The sequence below is a fragment of the Strix uralensis genome, chromosome 16 (assembly GCF_047716275.1).
Source record: "Strix uralensis isolate ZFMK-TIS-50842 chromosome 16, bStrUra1, whole genome shotgun sequence".
NCBI lineage: Eukaryota > Metazoa > Chordata > Aves > Strigiformes > Strigidae > Strix > Strix uralensis.
In genome coordinates, this window is record NC_133987.1 from 5,139,824 (window position 1) to 5,153,862 (window position 14,039).

Genomic DNA, 14,039 nt, shown 5'->3' on the forward strand with positions numbered 1-14,039 from the left:
TTTAATTTGTACATTTGAAAAATGCACGGAGGAATCGTGAAACTAATCTAAAAAGCAAACATCTTTTTATTGTAGAATACCCCAAGGAGAGAAATTTTTTCTGAAGCTGTAATTCTTGATTTAGTGTTACACATACATCTTTGATTTTACATAGCATGGGTGAGCTTTAGCTCCTGCAATCATCATTTATTTTCTAATTTTTATTTTAAGGCAATACATTGGCAAAGCTCAAAGCATCAGCGGAACAGAGGAGCGTGCACAGTGAAGCCAGCCCAGCTCCCCGCCACGCCGTCTCCATCGACACTTCCAAGGTACCATTTTGGTGTTAACTGTCTGCCCCGAGCTGGGTTGTCTCCAGGTTTTCACAGGCTCGGCGGAGGCTGAAGCCTCCATGGAAACGGGGCTGCTTTAGTCAAATGCCTTTCGAGCTCATGGGTTACATGTCTTTGATAGTCCGTTCAACGCTTGGGTGTAAGTGTTTAACGTACAGGACAGCTTGTGTGCCTCTTCCTTCACCAGATGTTCCCAAAAGCGCCGCCTCCTACGCAGACAAGAGTCCCAGACTGGATCCCAGTTAGGATCCACGCGTCTGCTGCGCCACCTTAAACCTCATGGAGAGGACATCTCTTATCCCGGCCTCTATCTCATCGTCGGCCTGCACAGACCCAACTCCTTTGGGAGACCCTGTCAAAATCAAGTCCCCTTCTTCCAGGGGGAAGATCTCACTGATGTAGCTGATCAGGTAAGGGATGGAAAAGATCATCGAGGAGGTCTCCCCCTCCTGCCTCAGCTCGCCGTTCACCTTGAGCCAGATCTTCAGTTTGTGAGGGTCTGGGATCTTCTCCTTGGGCACAAAGTCACTGACCGGGCACGACGAACCGAAGCCCTTGGCCAAGGTCCAGGGCAGGCCCTTCTTTTTGCACTGCTCCTGCGTGTCCCGGGCCGTCATGTCCAAGCACAGGGCATAACCTGCCACATGCTCCATGGCGGCTTCCTGAGACACGGCCTGGGCTCTGCTCCCCATCACCACCCCCAGCTCCACTTCGTGGTGCAGGTTGTTGCAGTAGTAGGGCCGGAGGATGGGCGAGCCTTCGCGCACGTAGGCCGAGGAAGGCTTGAGGAAGAAGAGGGGCTCCTGGGGCAGTGCGCTCCCCATCTCCTTGGCGTGCTCGGCGTAGTTGCGCCCCACGCAGACGATATTCCTGCCCCACTCCCAAAACCGGGACAGGGGTTTGGAGGAGGAAGCCATGGCCGCGGCGGGTCTCCTTCCCCGGGGACCGCGGGTGCCCTTGGGGCGTCCTTGCCGGGCCCGGAGCCGCGCTGCCGCCGCCGCCGCCGCTTCTCCCCCGCCCCGTTCTCCTTCCTGCCCGCCGCCCTCCTTACCGGGGTTTAGCAAATCGCCCGGCCCGGGCGTGCCGAGAGGCAGCGGGGAGGGAAGGAGGGGGCCGGCCGGGCGCAGCGCCGCCCCCGCCGCACGCCGGGGCCGGGGCCGGGGCCGGGGCCGGGCCGCCGCTGCCCGCCGCTGCCTGCCGCTGCCCGCCTCCCCGCGGCCGGCCGCAGGGCGGGGAGCAAAGGTAACCGGGCCGGGCCTGGGCACCGGGCGGGGCGCGGCGCACCATGCTCGGCGGGGGCTGGCGGGGCCTCGGCACCGCCCTGGCTGCCCTGGGAGCTGGGGCCCTGCTCCGAGCCGGTACGTGGGGCGGGCGGGGCGGCTCGCCCGGCGCCGGGGATACCCCCCGGTAGGACCCGCGGGGCCAGGCTGCGCCTCCTCTGCGACCGGGCCGGGGTGCGGGGGACTGGGCCGCGTCCCCAGGTAGCGGCGGGGAGGGGGGGTCGGTGGGATGTCCCCTTGCAGCGGGGCCGGGGGCTGTGCGGTGACCTCCTTGCAGCCAGTACCCGCGGTGGAGGGGGTGTGCGATGTCCCCTTTGCAGCTGGGACCGGGGGGGCTGCCGTGCTGTGCCCCGCCCCCCCCCCCTCCTCCCCCCCGACTCTCCCCCGTACAGCCGGGACCCACGGGGAGCTGGGCGGCTGCAGGCACCCGGCCCCGGGGCTGGCGGTGGGGTTCAGCCCGGCTGGCAGCGGGTCCTCCCCTGGAAGTTTGATGGGGGGGGTTCTCTTCTCGTTTCCAGGCTCAGGGGTGCGCCGAGGTTTTTAAGCTGACTCACAGCCCCAAGTAGGTCAGTACCTGCTCAGCTGGAGCCTGTCTGTCGGTGGCTTTTTGCATCAATAACCGATCTGGGAGGCTCCTGCCGAGTTTTGGGGCTGCCAAAGCGCTGGTTATTGCCCTGGGAGGAGGGCTTGGGCAACGCGGGCTGGCATTTAAACTGGATTTGATGGAGGCAGTCTGTATTGGCAATGTAAACAGAAAACAAACCCTAAACTGTCAAAGCTTTGCATTTAAATGTAGGGCCTCAATTCTGAAAGCATCTCCTTGAAGTAGAGCTTGGGCTTTAGCTTCGCAGCGTCTCTGGGAAGTCTTGCCAGAGGCCTATTGCATCACTCCGGTTTTGGGACCTGGCCTTAACGAGTGAGAATCCATTGACCTTAACTGCCAGACTTGGAAACCCTGATGCTATCTTGAGAACAAGTATGGCAAACTGAGGAACTAGCAGCTCTCGAGTTCCCCAGGTTGCAGGGTGGGTGATGCACCTTCCACAGAGGTTTTGCTCCACCAGTGGGTGGGTGCCTTGCCTGTGCGGGCTGGACCCAGCTGTGCCGCCGGCAGTGTGGGCCAGCTGGGCAAGTCAAGTGGGAGTGGGAGTTGCCCTGGATTTGAGGACTTGGTATTGTGTGGAGCCACAAACCTGCTGGGTATCCAAAAAATATCCGTGTGCAGAGTACCTAAAAAGTGAATGTAGTGTTTCTTCTTATGAGGCAACAGGGATGTTCATCTGGGTATGTGCATGCAGTGTTTTTTGAGTGACAGCCATGTTTGAAGTAAGAATTTTCCACTCTTTTCTGTAATAAAAAGAGTTAAACAAAATGCTATAGAGAAAAGATATGAAGCACCCCTTTTCTGAGGGAATCTACTTTTTTACACCGTGCTGCTGCCTGCTTGCCTTCAGTCTCCAGCATGTATGCATTTGTGTGATAACATTAATGCTTCTCATCTGCAAACCCTTTCCTCTTGGCGACTCAGGCTGCGCTAATGAACCGTTCCAGAAAGCCGAAGCGTGTGATTCAAAGGCCGCTGGTGTTCTGCTCTTCCCAGTCCTCTCTGCTTCAGGCATGAAGTCAGGAGGGACGCGTTACAAAGCGGAGCACAAATGAAGTCATGGGGCATTAATTTTGGAGCAGACCTGCAGGCGTTACAGCCATCCTGAAACGATCTGTGTCAGTGCTGGGCCAGGGCAGGGGTTACGTGTGAGCAGGATGGGTCCGAGCACACCCTTCCCCGAAGAGCAGCACTGGCCCGTGCGTGAGAGCACTTCTGGTCTGCTCGCTGAGTGGGCAGGCTGGAAAGGTGCAGCTTAGCTGCAGATGGGGATTCAGAATGAGTTTCATGCTTCATGGATGTTTTCTCATTCCTTTGTTTAAACTATGTTTTGGAAAACGTTTCCTTATGCGGTGTAGCTTGTTTGTTTGTTTTGCAAGAATTGTGAATTAAACAGGCAAAGAGACTTTGGGATCACGGCCAAGGTTAGAAATGGTTCATAGGAGGAAAGCATTTTAAATATGTGAATAATTCCTTGGACTTGAAGTTAAGGTTCTGTTTTCATTTGTTTGTTGTTTTTTTTTTTCCCCAGTTAGTGTCTAGCATGCAAACAAACACACAGTATATATAGCTATTGTGACTGATAGCATCCAGAAGTGCTTCGTGTTAGGGCGCAGTTAAAGAGCGATTGATTTTTTTTTTTAGGTTTTTTTTCTCCTGTCAAGGAATAGTAAGGGGTTTTTTTTTGTTTTGCTCTTTTTTTGAAAGGACTCTTCTGCTCCAGAGGAACACTCAGCAGGTACGGATGCATTTCTCAATGCTACATGCCTTCACCACCAAATACCCAGCGCATGCCTACACTGTTGTGCCTTGTGGTTTTCTCTGCAGCACTGTGTTTAATTTTACTACCATCTCCCCTCCTTACCTCCCTTCCCTCATAAGCAAGTGAGATGGTGGAGGTAGAAGAAGTTCTGGGCAGGACAGTTGTACCAGAGGGACCTTCCAGGGCTGGGTTGACAGCAGCTGCACGCCCCAGTCAGAGCTTGGATCTCAGGTTTTGCAGCCTGGTTGGCCCCGTGGGTCTGCAGAGCTGCGGGGGGGGCTGTCTGTGTTGGCTGCAGCCAGTCCGTGGGGCCTCTTCTCCCTAAAGCAGGCTCTTATCAGGGCAGGACTGCCCTGTTTTGGGAGAGTGGGGCAGGTTGATTAGGAGCGTGGTGACCCCTCCCTTTGGCACCGATGGCGATGGCGGTGGCCAAGCCCCGAGCGTCGGGAGCTTTAGGGAGAGAGTCAGTGGTGCAAAATGAAACAGCGGCTGAGCCAGCGCAGTTCAGACCCAGACAGTCACCTTCAGGGGTGTGCGAGGGCCTTGGGCCTTCAGACAACTGATTTCTGACTTGCAGAGACTGACGCCTCCTTCCCTGCATGTGTACAGACCCAGGCCTGAACTGCAGGGCCCCAGTGATGGAAGACCTTCTCCCCTTTGCTTCCCTTCCTTTTTTTTTTTTATGGCAGAGCCTCTTAAGGATTGATTGTTTCTTTAAGAACTGCATATCTGTGAGTCGAACAGTGGAGCCCAGGTTATTTGCATCTGGAATTAGATTTGCTTCTTGGATCTGATTAAACATTTAACTAAAAGCAAATAGAAAAGCACTGCTGTTGCATCAAGATAGCCCATGAGCAAGAAGCCTGCCCACAGTGCGTGCCTGGTACCTGGCCAGCCAGGGAGCCTTGCCTTCCTCACGCAGAGCCTGTCTTCTCTCCATGCACTGTGCAGGATGTGATTTCCCCAAGTAACGAAGCAGATATTTCTGTTGTAGCAGTGTGTTTATTTCTGTATTTGTCTTTTTTTTTTTTTTCTCCTTTTCTGTCTTTTGGCTGTAACATGGCCTTTTGTGCTTTTCTTTTTTTTTTTTTTTGCAAAGTCACTATCCCAGGCTGACCTTTGTCCAGCTGTTCCCTCTCTGTTCTGTTTTCCTGCCCCTTGAAATCTTTTCTCCGATCAAGGTACAGCGCTTTCCCTGCATGAGCACATCTCTGAGAGCAAAGTGTCCCGTCCCTCTTTGGTGCAGCTGTGGGGCACAGGTGACACAGCCAGGCACTACGGCTTTGTCCCATGGTGGCCTCTCTCCTCTTCCTCTGAAGGAGGCAGGTTGGGCTGTCCACACCTTTCCTTCTCTGGGGCCATGGGCTGGGGGACCTGCTGTTCTCTGTCTCCCTTGTTCCCTGGGCTAACCTGAAGTCTGTTTTGGGGTCCCCAGGTCCAGCGCAGCTGCGAGCTGTCTTCCTGCACACAGAGCACGAGCAGAGGAAGTCAAAGACGGTCACACAAGCCGACATGAAGGTGGAATTACTGCCAGCCCTCACAGACAACTACATGTACCTCCTCATTGATGAGGAAACCAAGGAGGCTGCAATAGTTGATCCTGTGCAGCCCCAGAAGGTAATGCTGTCTGCTGCCCTTGTGAGCAGGGCGCTCACCGCTGCGAGCCTGGGAGATCCTTCCAGGTTGCCACATCCACGAGAGAATTAGTCACATGCTGACTCAGGCGTGGGGGAAAGGCAGGAAATACTGGCCATGCATAGGTACGGACAGGGCTTCACAGGCAGAGTGCTGCTGGCTCAGGCAGCTTGTCCCTGACTTCAAGGGTTATTGACCTGATTTTGGTTTTTGCCCTTAGTTTGATGTAGTGCAGAAAAGAGAAAATAAGCTTAGTCATGGCTAGTTGGATTAGAGACCTTGTGTCCTGGTCTGTAACTACAACTTGGAGAGGGATGAGCTCTCTGCAGAGGTGCTGGTTTGGCTCTCAGACCCTGGAGCAGTTGTGTCCAGGTTATGCCAGGCACCGGGTGTGCTGTTAAGTCGTTTCATGTGAGTTGTAACGCCCTTGCTGTGCCCTGTGCCTGCAGGTTTTGGATGCAGTCAAAAAGCACGGTGTGAAGCTGACCACTGTCCTGACTACACATCATCACTGGTAACTATCTACTGTGCTGGGATCCCTCTTCCCTCTGCAGAAACACAAACAGCCAATTGTTGCTTTTCTGGATCAAGTTGTTCTTCTCTAAGCAGGAGCTTAGGTGTGAGGAGAAGGATCAGAGCTCAGAAGGTGTTTCCTTGGGCTTGCTGTGACCAGATTCACTGTCTAGACTGCAAACTCTGGTGCCTTTAACCTTTAAAATGCTGACTTCTTCTGGGTGGCCAGTGAAATAAATGTGTGTGAAGGTAGCTGTGGAGTGTGGGAGGGAGCACACTGAGGTGCTAGGACGTACCTGTAAGGCATGCTACTCCCAGTCAGCACTTGTGGGAGGATTACCTGCGTTGCAGATTAACTCTGCCAGGGTTGTTGTCGTGGTTTAAACCCAGCCGGCAGCCAAACACCACACAGCTGCTCACTCACCCTTCCCCACCCAGGGGATGGAGGAGAGAATTGGAGGGGTAAAGGTAAGGAGACTTGTAGGTTGAGATAAAAACAGTTTAATATTTGAAATAAAATAATAGTAATAATAGAAAATACAAATGAGTGGCGCACGATACGATTGCTCACCACCTGCTGACCAATGCCCAGCCCGTTCCTGGCTTGTGATCCCAGAGAAGCTAGAATCCCAAAACCACAATCCTGGAAGTGAGAGAGTGAGCTTCCCAGCCAACCCTCACCTGTACGCTGAGCATGACATTATATGATCTGGACTATTCCATTGGCCAGTTTGGGTCCTGTGCTCTGGCTGTGCTTCTTCCCAGTTTCTTGGGCACCTGTGCACTAGCAGGACATGGGAATCCCAGGATGGGTTGGGTTAGAAGGGACCTTAAAGATCATCTAGTCCAGCCCCCCTGCCACAGGCAGGGACACTTTCAACTAGCCCAGGTTGCCCAAAGCCCTGTCCAACCTGGCCTTGAACCCTTCCAGGGAGGGGACAGCCACAGCTTCTCTGGGCAACCCGTGCCAGTGTCTCACCACTCTCACAGTTTAAAAGTGTTACCCCCGTTGAAAAGTCCTTGATTTCTTAGCAACAACTAAAAACATCAGTGTATTATCAACATTCTCCTCATACCAGATCCCATACTGAATCCAAACCACAGCACTATTCTAGCTACTAAGAAGAAGAAATTAGCTCTATCCCAGCCAAAACCAGTTTTGCTTTAGCAGTTTTGCAGTGCTGAACCTGAGTAACATCTCCCGTGGGTCACAGTGGAGCCACCTCTGTGCCCTGACCTGCAGGACCAGCACCTCAGGCGGATGCTGAGCTGTTTGGACATCTGTGTGCCTGCTCCACGGTGTCGTGTGGGACACTGAATTACACATACCCCAGTTATCCCAGTCTCTTCCTGCCCTAGTTACTGGGGGGTTGACTGTGAGCCCCTAAGGCTGGTGTTTCCCAACTAGGTATGAACTTGTGGGACGTTATTCCCTCCCTCGCTGGCCCGTTACTGGAGAAATTATCTCATGTTGGTGCAGCATATCCTTTGATATGAGGACAGTGGTAGATACTGGGAGAACAGCTGATTAGAAATGGTCACCTGGAGGTTGCCATTGCAATATGAGTTATGATAAATTTGTCTCTATCCCTGCCCAAATCTACTCTTCTGACCTTTCAGGGACCATGCTGGAGGAAATGAGAAGCTCGTAAAGATGGAGTCGGGGTTGCGCGTGTATGGGGGAGACAGCAGAGTGGGAGCACTGACGCAGAAAGTGTCTCACCTTACATCACTCAAGGTAAAGGGAGTGAGCTGCAGGACTCGGCCGGGGGCATCTCCCCTTTGTGTCGCAGCCTTAGAGATGGGCCAGTGTGGTCCAACTTGAGTTAATACTGTGGTCACAGCTCCTTTACCATCTCTTGGATATAGGTGATAGTTTAAGTACAACTTTTGCCCTTTTCCAGCCCGGTGAACCATAACCCCTCTGTCTTGTTTTGGCCGGTGATACTTCACTGATGAGAACATTGGCATGGCTCGGACACCGGCGTTGCCTGGGGCGTGCTGGTGTGTGGGTGCTCCTTAACAATGACCTTATCTGGGCTGGTAGAACAGATGTGTGAAAGGACAGGGCTTGTGCTCTGCCTGGAACCTGGTTAACACCCAACAAACACAAGTGGTCCTCTCCGAACGAAGGCTGGAATACAGGGTGAAGAGAAAGTAGGCCAGCAGTTCTAGTTGCCCGCCTTGCTTTTCCAGAGCTAAAGCAGCAAACCTTGATGGAGCCTGGCTGTTTGTTTACAGACGAGCTGGCAGGTGACATAAACTGCTGTGAAATGGGCAGGCTGGCGTGAATGTCACTGCTAGTCCACATTTGCTGGGGGGCAGCAGCAAAGAAGGAAGCACGGAAATACATGGGAAGGTGTGCAGATTGGGGCTGTGGGGGAAACACCCCCTTGGCCTCATGAACTTGTTTAATCCTTCCCTTTTTGTGAGTGTCATCCACTTCTTCCCTTCAGCTTCATTTTTGTTTGGAGCTTTTTACACTCGATTAACTTTGTTTAGGATTTTGTGTTGCTCTGGATCTGTTTGCTCGTGCTGCCAACCAGACACTGAGTCACTCTGCATGTAAATGAAAAAATCTGGCAGTTCTCTTTGTCACAGCACCTGCTAGGAGGAGACAGCTCCTTTCCAAATCCCTGCCATAAAACTCTCTTGCTGGACTCTCCCAGGAGCAGAGCTGATGTTTACTGGCCAGCTATGTGAGAATTTGCCTGTAGCACTACGAGACCGTTGTGATAGTTGCAATTCTTTTCTAATCATACAAATGCTAGCAAACAGTAGCTAAAGCTCTAGTCTTCTGCCTTCTTCTCAGGTGGGATCTCTTAATGTGAAATGCCTCTGTACGCCATGTCACACCTCTGGACACATCTGTTATTATGTGACTAAGCCAAATAGCTCCGAGCCACCTGCTGTTTTTACAGGTGAGGAGTCGGGAGGTTACACTGCTGGCAGTCTGTGTTGCAAAGGACTAAGCTACCCCTCTGCCTGTGTGCTCCTGACTCTGGATGTGCATTCATCTCTTCTGCCAGTGGTTAATGTCCACGTCTTGCCCCCTTACCAAGTGCTACCCAGTAGTAATTGTAGATGAAACTGGTGAAACCCCTCTGGGTTTGTTATCCATTGCTGGACACCTTGCAAGCAATGTCGAGAGCGAGCCCTGGATGAGTCCTACATCTACAGCAGTTTCTTCCCTGAAACAAGAGCTGTTGGTTTACTGTCTCAGGTCAAACTGTGGCTGATTCCAAAACCTGTTGCTTTTCCACAGATCTGTATTCATGTCTGTAACAAAACTGAGAGAAGAGAAAATAGGGGAGAAAGAGAGGGCTGGTAGCCAGGTTCTGGATCCTGTTTTGGAGAATAGGGTTCCCCCTTCCCTGGGGCTGCGCCCAGTCTCCCCAGACTGCCATGTCATCCCTCTCCTGACGGGCATTCTCTAGAGCTTGCACCAGCTGCTGCATGGAAGAAGTAATGGCTTAAGTGAGATTTTAGAGCGCACTGGGGAGAAAACGCAGAGGCGACTCCTCTTTGTTCAGCTTCCTAGCAAAGAGAACAAGTGTTCCTTTAGCAAAGAGAACAAGTATTCCTTGTCCACTCTAGAAAGGACAAGTGGGGACAGGGGGCTGCCCACAGGTAGGGAAGCGCTGGCACGGTTTTCTTGGCGAGGCCGCAGGGTTTTCTGTGTTTAGAAGCTGCGTTTGCCGCGTGGGTTTACATAGAACTGAGCCTGCGTGGGGCAGCAGCGTAGCCTGGCTTAGCCCGTGCCTCCTGCTGAGCTGTGGCGAGAACAGCGAGGGCAGGGCTGGGCCCTTGGGGACCGTGTGCTCACTCTCTGCTGTGAGGAGCCTTGCCTGGTCCTGATGCTGTGTCACGCCTCCCTTGCAGGTGACACACTGTTTGTGGCTGGGTGTGGGAAATTCTTCGAGGGAACCCCGGAGGAAATGTACAGAGCGCTGATTGAGATTTTGGGCAGCTTGGACCCCAAAACGGTATGAACCTCTCCTTTTGTGCTTGTAAGTTAACCGGCCAAAAACTACCACAGACATCAAAAAAACTGTATTCCTAAGAATTGTTCAGAGAGAGAATTTCTCACGTATTGGAGGAATGAATGCTTACATCACGAATTGTCTTTGATGCTGAATAGCTGGTGTCATCTGGGAAGGAAATACCTACCCCAAATACTTCTGTGCTTTGTGGGGAAAGAGTAGGGCCTGCTTATTAAAACAAAGACTTAATGAGCTGGGATGCCTGGGCTCTTTCATCAGGCTCATCGTTAAATTGGCAGATGATACCGGCTGATAACTCCGGGCCCTTCTCCTGTGCACGTCTCCAGTGGAGAGTGTTGTGTGTCCTGGAGGGCTGACTCCGTTGTTCCTGCTGTGCCATAACCTGATGGTGGTACCTGGAACTCCCCCTTTGTGTCTGCAGAGTTACCCGGTGTCACTCTTCCTTTCTCTTCCTAGAGAGTTTACTGCGGTCACGAATACACCATCAACAATCTCAAGTTTGCTCGACACGTTGAACCCAATAACATCACTATCCAGGAAAAGCTGGCTTGGGCCAAGGTAAGCTGGTGCATCCTTCCCCTAGGCTTGATGCTTTTGTAGAGGCAGGGCCTCTCTGAGGAGGTAGAGGAGAGAAGACAATGCTGGGGGGAAAGAGAGGCTGAGGAAAGGGAGTTAAGAGCCAGGAGCTGTTGTGCATCCAGGGGAGCGACGTGTTGGGGAACAGGGTCTATGGGTGGCCCAGAGAAGATGGTTTGCTGTCTGGTGGAGATGGGACCCTCCCTGGAAACTTCTTGGTATAATTACAGGCTGATGCCCATGTCTGGGAGGGTCAGCTCTGTCCCAGGTCTCTCTGTGTGTAGCTCAGTGCTTGCCTGACCAGCTGTGTGCAAGGCCCTGGGAAGGGCCTGGCCTGAGGAGAGCAGCTCAGGCCGTTGGGTGCACCACCAACCCTGCGTGGTTAATGTACAGGACATTTCTTGTTCACCAAAACATGCCTCATTAAGCAGAGATCTCTCCCTTGTTACAGGCAAAGTATGACAGTGGTGAGCCAACCATACCCTCCACCATCGCAGAGGAGTTCACATACAACCCCTTCATGCGAGTGAGGTATGGAGGAGATGTGGCTGTGGGGATGGTCCTTGTGCTGGGAGTGGGGGCTGTGGGAAGGGGGAGGCCTCCAAAGAAAGAGCCCTAAGTGGGAATTGCTCTCCTGCCTCACATATTCCTGTTCTGATGCTCCTGAGACCCTCCTTAAAAAATACTGGCTGTCCTGGCAGGAGCTTGCTGCAGTGAAATTTGAAGGGTTGTGGTGAACATCTCTGCCAGCGCTGAAGTCCCTGACTCAGGAGACAGAACAAGCTTTGTTGTGTAATTATGTTCCTTCATCAAGCAGAGTTTGGCAGACGGGCACAGCAAAAGATGCTGTTCGAGGCATAAGAGTGTTTGCAATTTCCTCTTGCCGATGAGCGTTTAAACCAAGGGAGCTGATAAGCCTGTGCCAAAGCCCCGAGTCTTTGATCTTTAAGTGCAACATTTCCCCTTGATGCAGGCGAAACGTGAGAGTGGTGACTTCATACATGAGATTTTTTTCTGGCAGTCTTTGCATTTGCTGTCCCTGGTGTTCCCTCCTGGCAGGGAGAAGACGGTTCAGCAGCACGCTGGGGAGACCGACCCCATCCGAACAATGGGGGCCATCAGGAAGGAGAAGGATAATTTCCGTGTCCCAAAGGACTGAGCACCCTGCCTGGATCACTTTAATGTCAGTTTAAGTGTAATTTAGACTATTCAGATGTTTTAGGAGTTGAACCTTCTGTTGTGGTTGAGACAGTCATATTTAGGTTTTTATTTTGTTTTAATTAAGGAAAAAAAAAGCACTTTGCCCTTGTTGAGATGTTTTACAGCATATTTATATTATGATGAAGAATATTTATCCTTCTATTGCTGGCTCTCAAACTGTCACGTGTGTCACATGCAGATCATTTTACAAGTAGTGGTACGTGGCTCAGAGTCTGGGCTGAGGAAAGGTCAAACGTTGAGGTCTAGGAAAAAGCACCTGTTGTTTTTGTAGGAGCCTCATGCGAATGCAGACAGTGGGACTGTGGCCCGAGATGTCTTCATTTACAACAGAGACAAAATGCAGTAGCTACGCTGCCAGCTGAAGATTTGAACTTTTCTTCTGTGCTGCTACTTAAACACTTCTGAGTCTATTGCTTGTGGCTCTGCTAAACCCGGTTCTGGGTGACAGACCTGCTCTGCCACCGCCAGCTCAGAGCTGAGTTTGTGAATTACGCGGGTCTGGGAATGGCACACGGGGACTGTCCAGCTTTTCGCTCTGACGTTCCCAGTCGTGGCCTGCAGTAAGTTCTCCAGGCAGTGTGCTGGCTTAGAGATTGCACTGTTCCTTATACCCTGTCACTTTAACTTAAGCCTGTTTGCATGAACCTGCTTACTGCTCTTAAGTGTGATCTGTGTGTTGTATTAGTACCACACAAACGAAGAAGGGATTTGTCTGCTGGCTCAAAATCCTGAGAAGAAACCACTTACCTAGTGCCTAAGTGCGTGTCTAACAGCTGAGCAGCGGTGAGGCTCTTCCTGCAGAGGCCTTGCTGCCGGTAGCCAGAGCAGCTGCTTTGCACCTTGCTGGAAGTAATGTGGGGTTATTAGCTGGGCGCTGGTCCCCAGAGAGGCAACAGTCCTGGGGAGCACCGGCAGTAGCCATGCTGGGCCTGGGAGACTCCAGTTTAACAGGCCTGGTTTAGAGGAGATGCTGTGTGCTGCTGGGATTAATCACCCTGCAGCTTGTGCCGGGTCCAGCCCAGCTAGAGAGGCCACAGAGGCAATGTTCTAAATGGTGAGGGGGTCCAAGCCTTGCCACATTAAACAGGGCTCAGATCTCGGACCCCCTGAGAAGCCACATTAGTGTGGCACGTTTCTTTGTCTTGGTTGGTCCACGGGGCTTAAAAGCCATCTCTGTTCTTGGACTAGTGCTGCGTGACCCCAGCTTGAAAACTGCAGGGAGGGAACGTCCCCTCAGGCGGCTTTTCTGATGGGGTGTCGAAGTGGATGAGTAGGATAAACTTTGGGGGAAAATACATCCAGATTTTCAGTGGGTGGGTCAACCCCCTCCCGCTCTTCCCACCCTCCAGCTCAGTGTCTTTAAACAAAAGAGATGAGTGGTAGGACCCAGCCTTGCGGGCTTGGCATCTGTGTCTTTAATGCATCTTCTTCCTAATTACAGTTTCTTCCTTGTTTCTTGGTCTCAGCTGCATACTGCAGATCTGCTCAAGTACAAGAGATTTTCAAAGAAACATTTTGCATCTGGAACTAACAAAAACCGATTTTGGTTCCAGTTTCTCCCCTTCTTCCCCGTGCGTGTTGGTGAGTAACGCCACGCTGGAGTCCGTAACCGCCAGGGTGTCACTGCTGTAACGTTGCTGTTCCAACCAACACGCTGAGTGGCGGTGTGTGAGCAGGGTTTGGCGTAGCACCGTTTTTTTATTTGCTTTAAAAAGGTAAATTTTATGTAGTTCAGAAAGAGAAGTGGTACCTGAAACTTTACTGCCTCCTTAACTTGTGCTGCTACACCGGAGCGTGACTGTACTGATGGCTCTTTGACAAACGAGCAAATAAATAACAGCTGGAAACCGAGCATTGGTGGGGCGGTCTGGAAGAAAGGGGATCCTTTATCTCACTTTTTTTTTTTTTTTTTTTTTTTGTGCTAGCGACTGAAGATGAGCAACTGGAAGCATTTTTGTATCTAATCTTGGGGGGCAGCAGGTGGCATTTTGGGGATCCTCTGGGGCTTTATTCAAGGTCTTGCTACAACTGTATTTTATTTTGAAAGAACAGAGCACGTTCGGTGCTTATTTCCTACTGCCCAGCACCGTTCCCTCCTTCCCAAGTGGCATT

At 52.0% G+C, this 14,039-nt stretch overlaps 2 protein-coding genes across 10 annotated transcripts; one reads left to right on the forward strand and one right to left on the reverse strand.

The window, feature by feature from the left end:
- Positions 1-48: 48 nt before the first annotated feature.
- FAHD1 (fumarylacetoacetate hydrolase domain containing 1) lies at positions 49-1,249 on the reverse strand. The gene has a single exon (XM_074885990.1). It carries the CDS (start codon positions 1,247-1,249, stop codon positions 575-577), a length of 675 nt encoding a protein of 224 aa, XP_074742091.1. The 3' UTR covers positions 49-574.
- Positions 1,248-13,778, forward strand: HAGH (hydroxyacylglutathione hydrolase). Of its 9 annotated transcripts, XM_074885981.1 has the most exons (11): positions 1,248-1,574; positions 3,924-3,954; positions 5,414-5,595; positions 6,063-6,127; positions 7,747-7,864; positions 8,939-9,047; positions 10,009-10,112; positions 10,587-10,688; positions 11,158-11,237; positions 11,766-11,889; positions 12,199-13,778. In XM_074885981.1, exons 1-10 carry the CDS (start codon positions 1,248-1,250, stop codon positions 11,863-11,865), a joined length of 1,218 nt encoding a protein of 405 aa, XP_074742082.1. In that variant the 3' UTR covers positions 11,866-11,889; positions 12,199-13,778. The 9 variants fall into 9 exon arrangements, with proteins under 9 accessions (XP_074742082.1, XP_074742081.1, XP_074742085.1 ...); XM_074885980.1 differs by having other exon boundaries at positions 11,766-13,778; XM_074885984.1 differs by lacking the exon at positions 3,924-3,954 and having other exon boundaries at positions 1,476-1,574; positions 11,766-13,778.
- Positions 13,779-14,039: the final 261 nt, after the last annotated feature.

Coding starts and splice junctions, on each gene's coding strand:
- FAHD1 (XM_074885990.1), bottom strand. CDS start 1,249: ATGGCTTCCTCCTCCAAACCCCTGTCCCGGTTTTGGGAGTGGGGCAGG.
- HAGH (XM_074885980.1), top strand. CDS start 1,248: ATGGCCGCGGCGGGTCTCCTTCCCCGGGGACCGCGGGTGCCCTTGGGG. Junction 9,048..10,008: donor GCCACCTGCTGTTTTTACAG/GTGAGGAGTCGG, acceptor CCTCCCTTGCAG/GTGACACACTGTTTGTGGCT. Junction 10,689..11,157: donor AAAAGCTGGCTTGGGCCAAG/GTAAGCTGGTGC, acceptor CCCTTGTTACAG/GCAAAGTATGACAGTGGTGA.